Genomic DNA, 15,269 nt, shown 5'->3' on the forward strand with positions numbered 1-15,269 from the left:
CTCCACCAGAGTGCTCAGAAAATGGCCCGTTTTCTTTAAGCCCGCTCCCGGTTTCGTGACGCTCTATTGAGCGCCATGTGCACAAGACTTTGTAAGTGATAAATCGAGAAATATAGAGGCAATTCCTCTTTTAACTATTTTTGAGTGGGCAGAGCTAAACGGGAGAAAGCCTGTTTTCGAGCGTGGTTCATATACTAACAGATGTGGTCTTCCCTAAGGTTTCGCCGGAGGTCCGGGAACTGCATTTGACCGTTTTCTGGCTCTTCATGCGTGAACCTCAGGCCTGCGCCGCACGACCCACACACATCCAGCACGTCTGTGACTTCACTGCTCGGCGTACTAGCCATTTTACTAAGCACTAGAAAGTCGTCCGCATATCTGAAAATATATTATCGGTTCACGTCGTGCAGTTTTTCATACATGTTCCTCACGCACATATAAAGAAAAACACCGCACGACCCAATGCGAATTCCCCTCTTTTGCACGAGCTGATAGCCCTTCAAAAAGACTGAAACATGCTTTTTAGGTAAAATGTAGCTACGTTGAGGGAGAGAAGGAGTAACTATTTGAGAATTTGTAGATGCGGGTGCGTATGCCCTGTGCTATGACCAATGCCCGCATCATATTTCCTGTCGCCTGAAGTGCGGACGCAGTCGGCGCTGCGAGCAGACACGACCAGCCACCAGCGTTAAAAGTGCAAGTTATTGGGCCTTCCCTTTACACGCCTGGTTGAGAGCTATGATAGAAAACCAACGGAAACTTGACGAACACCATTTGTGTACGCTTTGGACGCTCTCTGGTTGGTCCCATCAGCTCGTAGCATCCGTTGCGTCAAGACATAGGGTGAAAAGAAGTATAGTGGCATCGTCTATCCGTGCTGATGACTGGCTGTATAGCACACTTCAGATTGCAAACAAAACGACGCGCCGTTAAACAACGAAGTGGCAACGCACAGATCAGACTGGTGTGGAGCAAGTACATGTCGAAAGTAGCTTGCTTGCCTGCTTCAAACACGTTATAAAAAGATCTGTCCCGCTTCGCTAGAGTAAAAAAAGAAAATCAGATCGTACATCAATTTTACGGGTAACTGTACTCCGTTCACCTCTAAGCTGAAAGTGCGGTAAGAGCCTCGCAGTGGCTGGACGACCAATCTTCAGTTGGCCTTGCTCGCTGCGAGGGAGTATGGGCGGGAGCGTGTAGACGAGGCGAAAAATGGTCCATCAGTCATGTAGCTTCCAACATAAAGAAAAATAGTGCAACGTAAAGAGTTGCCATTCCCAAAAGCCCCAGCGGCTTACTGAATTGCCAACGTTCTAGCGAATTTTGTGAAGTTGGTCTCTCGGCTTTGTTTAGACACTGTGGTTTAGACACGTCTGTTCACAACATGGCAAGAGACATATGGCTGCTATCTGAATGGGCGGATAATTAATATCAGTGATTATGTTCATATTACTTGCTCCACGTAGTCTTCCGTGATTGAATAGCATTTTGAATTTAGATAGGAATCGAATGCTCGAACGCACGGGTAAATTCTAAATTTCAGAGCAGACGGGAAACCATGCACAATATGCAATAAAAAATGAAAACTGCTTTACTCAACAGGAAAAAGAAAACAGCCGAACTGGATAATTGAGTAATGCACAAATATTTATTCTAAAAACGAAAACAATCCCAACAAAAAAGAACTGTTTTGCAGGCGTCAATTTAACTGTGTTTCACCATAAGTGCTAGCAAAGGAGGATCCACGAGAGCGAGCTCGACGATTTAAAGGGACCTGCAATGCACGCGAGCTCGTGAAGTGAAAGCGTCGTTCAAGACAACACGTTCGTGTTGGTGGCGTCAGCTCGCTTGAATTTATGGGAAACAGAAAAAGACTTTTCGGCGACACAGCTGACGCTCTAAAGAAGCTCGAAACACTCTCCACGTGGTTGCGCTTTAACCATCTCTACTTCGCCGCAAAGAAAGAACGTCGAGAAATCTACAAGATGACGGCAACAGCACACCGTATCCGCCTCTCCCTCCTTTCCCCCATCACCTTTGTTGCAGTTATGGTGGCTGCCAAGTCGTATGTCTTGCCAAAACCCAAGTCGCAGTCGTTGTAATGTTTATAAAAAACGTTTGAAGCTACTAATAATCTTAATACTATGTAAATTAAACTTTAACTATTGCTTAATGGTACAACTATGACGAATGTATAAATAATTAGGCACCCCTGCCCCAGCTAGCAGGTGTTGTGCATCCTAAGAGCTTGGCCACAATAGGACATCAGTGGCCACTCTTCACGCACCGCAATATTATTCTATGCTTCCACTGCTCTTTCACCCCAGGGAAGAGCACAGTATAACTAGGACCAGACTTTTAAAAACTAAAAGCATCCTCTAGATGAGCACAATCTCTCGTGACTCACAATGATCATGCCCTCTTGTGACCGGGTTTAAGAAGATCAAATATAGAAATTATCGCAGACATCACGCACATTTTAACGCGATTTCCACGGGTTTGCCTCTAACAAACACTACTCGCGATAACCAGCTGAAGATCAAATGCCCCAGGGCCAGTGGCAGCTACAGGAAATATTCCGAGCAGAAGAAAGATAGCATGCAGTCTTGTCCCGAATCGGCGCTTTTTCGAACGCTCACACGGGTTCAAAGAAAGGGAGAGAGGGGAGAGAACAAGTCCGAGGACACACACACACACACTTTGGAATTCCCGCCTCTATCTATCAGCGAGGAATGCTGACGGCCTGACGACTCCGTGGCCCATGCAGCCACCACGTCTCCGAGCATCTCTTCCCGCGGCGGCGTCCCCGAAGACGCATGGACAAGGGTCCTCGAAAGCGCGACAAAGAAAAAAAGGGCACCAACAAAAATACAGCTTCGCCATACCCGGCGAAACAACAAGCGACGGAGCTGCTAGTGCGCTAGCAGAAGGACCGAATTCCTGAGTGAGCCAGGAGTAGCTGTTATCGGGTCGCTTATCGAAACCGCGCCTCGAGTATTTATTTCCTAAACCATTCCTTATCGGTTGCCCGGGGAAGGAAACAAGGGAGGAGGGAGGCCATCTCAGAATTTGTGGGTCAGTCCGCGGGTTTGGGGGGGTGGAGACATTACTCGGTTTGCAGAGGGAGCAAGGCGCTGATTGCTCGATGGTTAGAAAGTGACAGCATCCGTGACCGGACAAAAGCTGACTGAAACAATTAATCACCGAAGAGACAATCACTGGGCATATACTAAAAGTTATAAAGTCGGTGGCTGTATGCTCGACGGAATTAAACTCTCTGTACAAATACTCTGCGGACGTCAACTCCCTGAATACTGGATATATGCTCATTGTGCATAAACTCATGGACGTCACATTCAACGGAGATGGACTCATTGGAGATATACTCAACGAACACATGCTCAATGCACATCTACTCAACGAACGTGAGCTCACTGCACATAGAATCAACGGAAATAAGCTCACTTGGCAGGATACTAAACGGATATAAATTTACTGAACATACTGTGTACTGAACGGAAATGGGCTCACTAGGCATATACCCAACGGGCATGAACTCCCTAGCGACTAAACGTATGCTCAACCGTCATACACGTTCTGGGAATGATACTTTACAGACATAAACTCACTACATATGATACTCAAGGAATATAAACTCACTTTACATATACTCAACGAGCATAAGCTCACTGGACGTATACTCAACGGTTATAAACTCACTGGACATATATTCACTAGACATAAACTCACTGGAGGTGATGCTCCACGGATATAATCTCACTGGACATACTCTACGGACATAAACACACTGGACACATATTAAACGGACATAATTTCATTAACATATACCCAATGAAGATAACCTCACGGAGCATGTGCTCAATGGGCATAATCTCACTTGAGAGATGATCTACGGATAGAAACTCGCGGGACGTATAATCAACGGGCATAAGATCACTGGACATAACCTCACTGGACAAACGTTCAACGGGCATAAACTCAATGGACATGATACTTAACAACATAAGCGCACGGGGAATATGCTCAAGGGACATAAACTTACTCAACATAATACTCAACAAATAGGGACTTAGTCGGCATACACCAAACGAACATAAACCCACTGATACTATTCTCATTGCGCATAAGCTCCTAGCAAAAAAAGCTAACCAATTTTTTACTGACCTGGGCGTACAATCATCGTCTCTCTTGTCACGAATAAAAGGTAATCGAGCGACAGACCATGACAGTCTCAGTGCCGGCTAGAGTGATCTGGTCATTGCTCTTGTCCTATATGGACAAAACCTTAACTCTACCCAGCTCGCTTTGCTGTCCCTGCAAAAGCTGACCGGTGCAACAACGTGAACGTTTAGCTGACTTGATTTTGAAAGATATGTTTGTATATACGCAATTCAACTTGAACCAAATGGATGAGTTGTAAAGGCCGGTCCACACAGCACAGCTTGCTTACATTGCATTATGTTACGGAAGCTTACGTGTACTTACGTCGAGAGTCACCGGAACATCTGTGCTTCATATTAAGCGTGGCAGCCACTTCAACAAGTAGCCTTGCCCAGGACATTAGAGGCACTGATGTTTCGATAATTTGTCTTACTCAGGTAACATTTTCAAAGTAAGTTGCGATGTGCGTTTTGCCGGGTTATCCTCAGAATTTCACCCTTCGTTGCATTTTAAATTTAAATAAAATATAAATGCGCAAGTTAATAATGGGAAATATTAGAACTAGCACCTGATTCCTTTGTCAGTGCAAGTTGACCAAAGCGTGCTAACATTTTGTAAGAAATATGAAGAGAGGCCCAGAAAGCCAGTCCCAATGTCAAAACGGGTGCCTATTCAAAACGGATGACAATACCTGGCACACACATGAAAATAATGCTGATCAAAGAATATAAATAAAATATATCTGAAAGAAATTTTGATAGACTTTTAAGTCCAAAAAACAAAAGCTCTTTCTTTTTCTGGCGATTGAAAAGTAAATGTAAGCATTCCACTAGGTCTGTGATAAGATTGGTGAGCTTATGACCTCTGAGATTTCTCTCCAGTGTGTTTGCCTGTAATTTGACAGTATGACTTTTTTCAGGATGCGATCTTCCTCATACTTCCATTGCGTATTTATATTTAACAAACGAACATAAACCCACGCCGTAACAAAATATTTTTAATTTCAGGCATCTCCTCGAAAAAGGGTGACTAATGCTCTAACGACAAAATGAACACTTCAGACGTGCTACAGACCAAACTAGAAGTTTGCTTGTTTTGTTATTTAACAACGAGCATAGTTTTTAATTTCAAGCATTAAATCTCCTTGCGTGAGCTTTGTAGTACAGGATTAGCCCATTAACATGCAAGCTCATCACGCTGCTCCTTTTCGTTTGGAACGTAACAGGTAAAACAAAACTGTGAATGCGATGCGGCGTATTAGGTTCTGCAAGCCATAAAAATCGTGTTTACAGTGTAAGAAAAGAAAAATCTCACGCATATTATTGCAATGCAATTAAATGCAAAGGTGCAAGCGAGCTGGACAAGAATGACGAAAATAATCCCTGGAGAAGGGGAGTAAGGGGGACAAAGGACAAACACAAATCTCCAAACACAGCTAGGTGACTGGTTCGCGACTGAAAAAATCCGCCTGGTCCGGGTATCGAACTCCAGGGATTATTTTCGTCATTCTTGTCCAGCTCACTCGCACCTTTGCATTTAATTGCATTCCAATAATAACCTTAAATTGCAAGCTTCACCCTTGTTAGTGTCAGACTGGAGGCGGCTGATAAAACCCGTTTGCTCTACTGACGTCGACCCCCTGGTTAGCTCGGTTGGTAGAGCGCTCCACTTGTAATGGAGAGGTCCCGGGTTCGACACCCGGACCAGGCGGAATTCTTCAGTCGCGCACCAGTCGCCTAGCTGTGTTTGGAGATTTGTGTTTGTCTTTTGTCCCCCTTGTTCCCCTTCTCCAGGGATTATTTTCGTCATCCCTGTCCAGCTCGCTCGCACCTTTGCATTTAATTGCATTCCAATAATAACCTTAAATTGCAAGCTTCACCCTTGCTAGTGTCAGACTGGAGGCGGCTGATAAAACCCGTTTGCTCTACTGACGTCGAACCCCTGGTTAGCTCGGTTGGTAGAGCGCTCCACTTGTAATGGAGAGGTCCCGGGTTCGACACCCGGACCAGGCGGATTTCTTCAGTCGCGCACCAGTCACCTAGCTGTGTTTGGAGATTTGTGTTTGTCTTTTGTCCCCCTTGTTCGCCTTCTCCAATGATTATTTTCGTCATCCTATGTATATGTTTTTCAATTTCAAGGCGAGAGCGCAGATACCTAACTCCCATTTAAACAGAATTTGTGTAGATATTCACTTCGTAAAAAATATTAGAACCGAATGAATCAAATATTTCGCGGGTGCTTCGGGCACAGCATCGCTAATGTATAGGGAATCAGGGAGAGAATAGTTTTTTATTAGAGTCACGAAGAGGTTGACATGCTTAAAATCTGATTTGCTATTCCGTCCGCTTTTGAAATTTTATTTTCAGCTATGATAGGCCTTACGTGGACCTCTAATATAGGGTACAACCGCTGGTAAAAATGCATATTCACACAAAACTGGCCTGGCACACTGAAAAAAAGAAAATGGGCGCAAGAACACTTTAGAATAAGAGGGTTTATGGGACACACCCCTTGTCCCATATATAACATCCTAAAGCTACATTTGGACGTTCAGTGTACTGACGTCGAGCTGGCGATCCCAACGTTTACGAGCCGCTTGATAGCTGTTGGATATAACGTACTAAATAGCTAATAAAAGTTTCAAAGACTACGAGAAAAAAATGTTCTGCAGCAGGGAAAAAACCTTGATTGTCTTACTGTATCCTTTAATGTATACATTAGCTAATTTAATGAGATGTATCGCTCGACTATCAAGTGGCTCGTGAAAGTTGGCATCATCAGTTCGACGTCGGTGGACTGAACGTTGAATTGTTGCTTTGGGGTGTTACATATGCGACAAGGGGTGTACCCCACTACACCCCCTATTTCTGAGAGTAAAGATTTACGCAAAAGCCTTTGCAAGATATTGTGCGCAAGAAAGATTGCATTTGAGGACTGGGGTAACCACGTTCATAGTTGTCCTGAGGCTTGTTACCGAAAGCAGGTGTCCAATATTCTTGCAAGAGCCATCTATCGCACGCGAAAAGTGACATAATTATAGGGATCTTCCGAAAGAATTCCCAAATATTGATGAAAAAAAAGTAAGATTTATTTTGGGTAGTTTAGTAGATCGTTCCAATAGCTTCACTAACAATATCCGACAAAGAAACGATGCAGGGGTAAAGGTGCCCGCCGGCGGAGTTTCATATATCGTGATCGAGGTTATCGAAAACGACCTACTAAAACTTACTACTGCTGCAAAACACTCCTTAATTTGAGCTCGGGGCCATAAAGGACTCCTCCGATAAAAGGTCCATTAAAAGAGGATACCATTCACGCTTTCGCTATTATATATCAGAGGATCCTTAAAAACAACGCTGATCGCAGGATCACGACTTGCGCCTTCTTCGATAGGAAGCGTTTCGTCCCACGTGTTTCTATTTCATGAGCTCCAGAAAGTGTAGCCAGCCGCGTCATTAAGGTCCCGATAAAGTATCCCGACTTTTCCGGATTATTCCGTTGCGATGGCAGCCGCCAGGAAGCCACATGAAATGCGGCCCCGCGGGGTGATGCTCTTCCGACCTCCCGCAACGCGGCCCCGGTTCGCATAGTGCTCTGAATCGAATCTGTTGCGTAACGTACCGGTCACGCAAAAAAAAAAAAAAAAAAAAAAGGAAAAGGAAAAAAAATCTTGGTTGCTTTTAAATTGATGACGGCGCGCCCTCTTTAATCTCGGCGGGAAATAAACGGGTGTTCTGTTTTCTACGTGCTTACACTGACCCTGCGGGTTGTTTCGCGGAGCTGTTTTCTCTAATAAAGTTACGTCGCGGGTATACGTAAACCGAACAAAATTTCGGACAAATACCAGATCATTAAGTTAGTAGTGTCTGAAATAGAACTGCTTGGTCATTTTCCATGCTGCTCGAGCCTAGTAATTATATAAAAAAAAAAAAAAGAAATGCGAGTGTGTATCATGCGACATTCTAAAAAAAGCCCGTGCGCCTACTTTCCCGCACAACACTCGGGGAGCCAATCAGCGCAACTAACGAAGGCAGCTCAGCGAATGACGATGCCGAAACATATGTTTAGACCAAAAGACGCAGTCTGAGTTGTGACATTAAGCAATTCAAAACGTCACGCTTGCATTGCCTAATGTCACAACTGAGACTGCGTTTTTTGGTCTAAACATATGTTTCGGCATCGTCATTCGCTGAGCTGCCTTCGTAAGTTGCACTGATTGGCTTTCCGAGCGTTGTGCGCAAAAAATATTACGCACGGGCTTTTTGTAGAGGGCGACGTTCATTGGGTTCATTGTTTGATTTCATATTGTTTACCTCTTTAAGCTAGGTATACCCTGGAAACGAGTGAGTTTCGCAGGAGATTTATTTAAAACGCACTCCCTTCGCGGACAACTTTCTGTAGGATTAGCGCAGCTTTAATTGGTGCTTAATCAAGCGCCACGATACCTTTGGCTGCACAGCCACAGAGAGTTCTTACCGAGTACAGCAGATACATTTAGATCGAATACCATATTCGTCGGAGCGGATTGTAATAATCGAGATGTATCGACGTTTTATTATCTTATTGACAAATTCCTACAATTTCTAACTCAAGGCTTGTATTACCATAATTAGATGTTAACGCGTTATACCTTCGCCTTGAGTGTGGAGATTCAGCAAATAAATGGTAGAAATGTTAATTTATTGTAACGATCCTCGGTTATTTAGATGAAAAACCACTACATGGTTATAGCACAGCGCAGTAAGCAATTGGTTAACTTGTAATTTGCGACGCTCAGTAAAATAATATTACACAGTGGTGGACAGAAGAGCGCGTGACTCCAATTGAAAGGGAAGTAGCTGCGGCCGAGGTAATGCGGAATGTTATTTGCGTGGTTGTGATACAATGCTCACATAACCGCGGATACACGAATGCGACCGAAGTGCATCGAATCGAGATATGACGATTTTGACTGAGCAAAAGAGAGAGACGCAGAGGGACTGGCCGTGAGTGATTAGTTCCCTCTCGATTTTATGCACGGTCACATCCCCGTAAATGGAGCCCGTGTCTTTGCATCCATTCAGGTGAAAGCACCTAAAAAAACAGGGACAAGAAAAACAAGAGGGCACAGACAAAGGCTGTCCCCATTTTCCTGGGGCTTAACCCCGTTTTCCTTGTCCCCGTTTTACTGCGGATACTTTCATCTGAATGACCATGCACCAGCAAGCGCAATTAGTCAGTTTGCAGCAAAAACATCGTTCGCGGACATTGTGGCTAAAAGAATCACAAAGAATTTTATATCATAGTTGAAGGTGGGAGGTCGATTAAGTTGGTTGTAGTACATGTTGAATGTAGAAATCAAAGTGCAAAAAGAAAGATGCCTGCACAAGACACTACAAACAAATAAAACGTTTTTGCGTCGTTTTTTTTTCTAATTTTTCTCATCGCACTTATTATGGCGTATTTTAAAGCTCAGTTTGAGCCATAGCTGAAAAGAGAGACCCTGACGCAAACCATGGAAATAAAATTCGAAAAGAAAAGCAAACGACGGATCCGCACGCAAGCTAGGAGGGCGAACGAATTATATCCTTCCCCTACTATTCTCCCCTGAAAGATGCCGTGATTGGAGGACTCTGGTCACGTGACTCTACTCCCATTCCGAGTTTTGCCGTCCTGAATTTAACACAAAATGACGCTTTAAAGAAACTAAGGATAACGAAAACGAGCGCTCCCTTTAATAAACAAGTCAACACGGCGGAAAAAAAAAATGCAGCTCCAAATAGTATATTATAAAAACCGCATTTACAAAAATAGCCACCATGGAGTTCACCGCCGTCCCCTCCCTCCCCTCCTTCCCCTCAATCCCCAATCCTCCCCAATCCTTACTGCTGTGCATTATTCTGACCCTATTTTTTTTTTAGTGCGCTATTTTTGTTTTTGGTGGACGTATCGTTATTGCGCGAATTCACGGGCCCCTCCTCGCTAAATGCTGACGTCACAAGCTTTGATCCGCCAATGATTGCCTGAACATCTCTAAAGCTTTTGTTAGAACACGTTCCGAACCAGGATAAAAAGGTTTGCTTTAAGAAGTGCCAATTAAAGTAGAAATTTCACTTATACGAATTCAGCGCTGAACTCCGTATCAGTGTCATTAAGAACCCACCCAACTGCAAAGGCGGCACATTCACACTTATGATGAAACGTTGTACAGTCGTTGTATGTCGCAAGCGCAAGTGTATTAATTTTATCGAAGCTCTTGTTGCGGGAGTGATCGTGGAACCATGGTCATTCGTAAATCACTCTTTCTCGCCTGAGTTGAAACGTGGTGGCGCCAGTCTATAAATAGCCCCCAAACACTTCCCAGTTCTGAACTAGACATCGGGTTTCGCAGCATTTCAGAAATCAAATATATACGAGGACTTCTGGAAATGACCTCTTGCAGCACTGTCAGACCTAATTCACAGGTATGAAAAAAGAGTGATAATTAAAAAAAATAAGGATATATCCGTGAACCGGAAATGTGTCGGGGCTACACAATAGGTGGCGGCAATGAGTTTGTTGCTAAACAAAAAAAGGTTTGAATACTTCGCGTGTCCACCTGAGGTTTGCAGAACATGATTCACAACACGTGAAGCAGACTAGATACCTATGAAACAAGTAAAATGCAAATGTCGGCAGCGTACGTACCAACTACAGTCGCATTGCCACACTTCTAAAACAAAAAAAAACGCACAAACAAAAACACCAATCAAGGTCATTTCATACAGTGCACCACATACATGATGAGACTTCAGTACATGCATATGAATTTTCAGCTGTGCATTTGCCGCGCCAGCAATCGTGCTTTGGCTGTGCTACGCCGGAGAAATAGCCCTTACAGCACTGTCAACTGAAAGGTCTGAAGGTGAAATATAATAAACGCGAAGTGTGCGCATTACGTGGGGTATCTTTTACGTGCTCATCATAAAGAGGAAATTAAGGCAATTCAAGCTCTTTAGAATTGGTGTTAGAACACTTTAGCAGAAATGTTCAGGCAGTATGTTTGACGAGTATTTTTTGCACTCAAGACTATTTGAAAGGCATGATAATTATACTCATTGTCACATCAAAAAAAAAAAAAAAAAGTTTTGCGCATTGTTAATGCGTTTCGCGATGTAGTTTTTCATCAAATCTTGTAGATTTGACTGATTAAATCAGTCAAATCTTGTAGATTTGACTGATTAAAGCAAACACGATACTTCTGGTGTTTGAAACGTGTACTTCTTGATTAAATAACATAACTATAAGCTAAGGTGTACCTATACACATACCCTAATTTAACACAATGGAGGATAAACTGAAAATGTTCCGCAAAACGCCGGATATTTTTTTTCCTTTTTACTACGGTTTTGGAGATGAGTAGGAATGTAGTCGGAAACAAGAGGACCTCTTTCGCGCTTTTATTGGAATATTGCAAAGTCGACCACTCAAATCTCGGAGTGTAATGTCTGGTTTCCGTGTACTAACTAGGGAGCCAGCGTTTTTCACGTGATTGCACGTGCCACCAACTCAGTACTTGTCAAGGCTTTCGCCTTTGCGATTGCCAAGACTGCGTTCCAACTCGATGTACGTCGTCACACATGGGCAGTGGTGCCGTCACAGTTCTCACCACATTGTATTTTTAAAGCGCGTCGCAGCAGGTTACATTCTATGTTGTTTTAACTTATCTTTTAGCCGTGAAGTCCCTCTCGGACACACAGTTCTGTAGACACAGCGGAGAATACAATGATTCTACAAATACATATGTTATAACCAGACTATGAATTAATGTCATAGTCGATTTAATTGAGCTTCCGGAACTAAACTCTGAAAAATGCCTGGGCATCTACTTACCCGCAAGACACTCAAGGAGCCAATGTCTGCGATCAATTGCGCAATGCAACAGCGCAGACTTCATTTTGAGGTCTAAACAGATGTTCCACATTATCATTTGCTGAGCTGATTTTGTAGATCGCAGAGATTGGCTCTTGGAGTGTTTTGAGGGTAATTAGATGCACAGTCATTTTTAAGAGAGTAGAGGGCCCTGATGAAGCTTCGGTTATATTGTGGAAACTAAACTAGTTCGCAAGTTAACACCTTAAAGCCGGAACAGATCTGCGAGGAATGAACCGAACATCGTAAGAACGGTCATCTTTTCTCCGCTTTTTCTGCGTGTGTGTTCCTCTCCGCTCTTTAAAACGTACGAAAACTTAAACACAAATGCACGCGCCCGCATACAAACACCGTTGTTCCTAGCCCTACACTATTTGTTGTAAAGAAATTGCGGGTGGGTACCTGTCGCAGATATATCGCAAACAATCTTTGAACGAAACCATTATTGCAACTAACAAGCAATAGACAGCTTTTTTTTTTTTTTTTTTTTTTTTTTTTTTTTTTTTTTTTTTAGGAAGCTATGGAACTAGCTGCACATGTTCTGATCTTTGTCATTTTTTTTTTCAGCACATGTGGCCCAGATGTCGCAAGAAGAACGTTGCCTTCAACCTGCGCGTGAAAGTACTGCGGTAAAGCCTACCAAACCAGCGAAAAAAAAAAAAAAAAAAAGAAGAAAAAACGTAAATAAGAGGAATTCAATACTGGCTTTCGCGTGCCAATTATATCTTGCTACCTCTATTGCGCTTAGTGTTGGAAAATCTCAATTTTGCATTTAAAAAATAGTATTAAACTTATGTCAGCTTACATAAGCTTAGCACATTTACATTAAATTTCGGATGATACGTTGCCTTCTAGTGGTGCTATATTTTTTAGTTTCTAGCCAATTTGCTTTCTTACGGCTTGTCAGATAGTAAGACCGGTATAGTTATTGTCCTCACTATTGAGTTTCATTTTCAACAGACATTGGAAGGGATATTATAAGGACTCATACAACTTGCTTGCGGTCAGGTGCTATGCACGTTATGAAGTGTAAATTCCAAGGTAAGAATTGCCTTATTAAAGCTCAAAGCGCGTGCGCACAAGACATATATTATTTGTAATGTTCTATCTAAACGTTCTGCGCGCATGTCTTGTCTGGCAAAGAACAGTGAAATGAACGATTGGCCTTGGTGGAAACAGAACATACTTTAAAATTTGTGATGACTGAAGAGTGCTTTAAATCTAAGGAAAAAAAAACCGTATTCTTTCCTTATCTTTTGGTGGCAAAAGAGCAAAACAAAAACGTACGACAAACATTGTACACGCAGTGTAAGAATTTATATACTCGTCACATTAGCAGCTAAAAAAAAAACGCGAACGAGCCAATCACTTGCGAGGAAGGGCGACCACAAGCCACGCCCCGCGTTTCCTAAGCTGTCAGCGACTGTATTACGACGCTCCTTATTGGAGGGTTTTAGGGAGCCGTTTTTGAATATCCGATACGGTACGATGAGCCCTCCGATACGAACTGCGTATATGTGAGTGTTCTGTGATAGCGCATGCGCAGTTCGTACCTGAGGGCCCATCGTACCGTATCGGATGCGCAAAAAAAGGCTCCCTAAAATTCTCTGTTCTTCCTTACCTATATTTATGATAACCCTTGCACATTTTCTCTTCTTTTTATAAGCATTGAAAATACACGCCCAAAGAAAGTTCCTGCGTTATGCATTTAGTAAGGGCCCATTCACGCGGCGCAATTTTGGAAAGTAACTCGTGCTTCAAGTACGTTACGCGAGCATCATCATAATCATTGCCGCCCCCTTCTTTACGTCAATAGTGACGAGGGCTGCGCGATGTTGCAAGCGCGTTAGACTGAAACCGAAAGCAACATCAAACGGTTTACGAGTTTGCTACCGATTTCTGCGAATCATGAGGCGATCTTTTCGATTCTCCTCGCACCTGGTGCAAAATATTTTCTTACCGTTGACGGTGCTTTCTGTGCATCCGTTTGTGTGTACGATGACTTCGGAACCTGCAAAAACAAAGAAACATAGCATAATCTTAATTGTTGTTAGTTTTTTTCGTGTTCCCTCACACTGCACAACAGCAAGATATGTCTTACCGCCACCAAAACGTTACGTCGACTAAATTCTGCAAATCACGAGTTTTAGAATAGCGTACGCAAAGAAATGTGATGGTCGTCACTGCGTATGCGCCGAGCCCCCAAAAAACGTTATGGAATGGCGCATACCGACGAAGCTTTTGCGTACGGAAGAGCGTCACGTACGGAAAGCTTTTGGTTGTGCGCTATTTTAGAACTCGCTAGAACTGCTACAATGTTACTTTCTTCTCTGATAGGAAGCACTCTGAAACACAACCAACACAGACAAGTCATAATATTTGAAAGACTCTGAGAAAAAGGTCCAAAAACAGGGAGACACAGATATTTTATGTCTTTCGCTGAGAGATAGTTTTTATTTTTATATTTTGGCGGAACATTGCTTGACACCGTCATATTACTTTTCATGCGGTCTTTATTACCCGAAAAATAAAATTGCATCTCACGAAGGCAATAAATATACACAGACAATGCATTCGTTGATACGTATGCACTGCATATCCGTTAACTAAGGGAAGAAAAAGAATTTGTAAAAACGATTAAGTTGAATAACATTTCTATTGCCTGCATTTTATTCGCTATCTGCGTCCCGTGCTCACTGTTTATTCAAAATGTATTAAAACAAGTTTTGAAAGTGGGAATATCTTCAATTAATTCCTGCTCATCAATGCTTTACATAGTTTCACGATCTTTTGTGCGTGCCAAAAAGCGTCGATTCTGACGTATCCAAGTAAGGGTCGCTCACTTCGTTCAAATTAATCCGTCAGCGAGGACCCTATAACCAATCAAATAATGGACCTGTTCATGAGATCAGCCATAAAACGACATCACAGTTTATGATCTGCAGGCGATGTTGACAACGTTGTATAATGCGGCAGCCGATATAATGGCTGCAGAGATAAAGAGGGGGAAAGGCCAGAGCAAGAGAAAGCGAAAAAAGACAAAAAAGTGCTCTTACGATTTACCTTGAACATTTTTATGCTATGGGAAGAACGGCATGACAAGCAAATCTGAATATTTACTTTTTATTATAGACCTATTCATCTCAGTAGTTACCCGACGGGCGGACAGAGGGCGCTGACTCACTCGTCGCCATTGT

General features: G+C 42.9%; 1 protein-coding gene across 1 annotated transcript in view; it reads right to left on the reverse strand.

Moving 5' to 3' along the window:
- Nucleotides 1-15,269, reverse strand: part of LOC8041187 (protein lin-28 homolog) — a 253,668-nt gene that overhangs the window by 152,209 nt on the left and 86,190 nt on the right. The window contains exon 2 of the mRNA XM_042291985.1: nt 14,033-14,083. Within this exon, the coding sequence (XP_042147919.1) occupies nt 14,033-14,083 (51 nt within the window). The remainder of the gene's footprint in view (nt 1-14,032; nt 14,084-15,269) is intronic.

Source organism: Ixodes scapularis, unplaced genomic scaffold (genome assembly GCF_016920785.2).
Source record: "Ixodes scapularis isolate PalLabHiFi unplaced genomic scaffold, ASM1692078v2 PGA_scaffold2__306_contigs__length_199485367, whole genome shotgun sequence".
Classification (NCBI taxonomy): Eukaryota; Metazoa; Arthropoda; class Arachnida; order Ixodida; family Ixodidae; genus Ixodes; species Ixodes scapularis.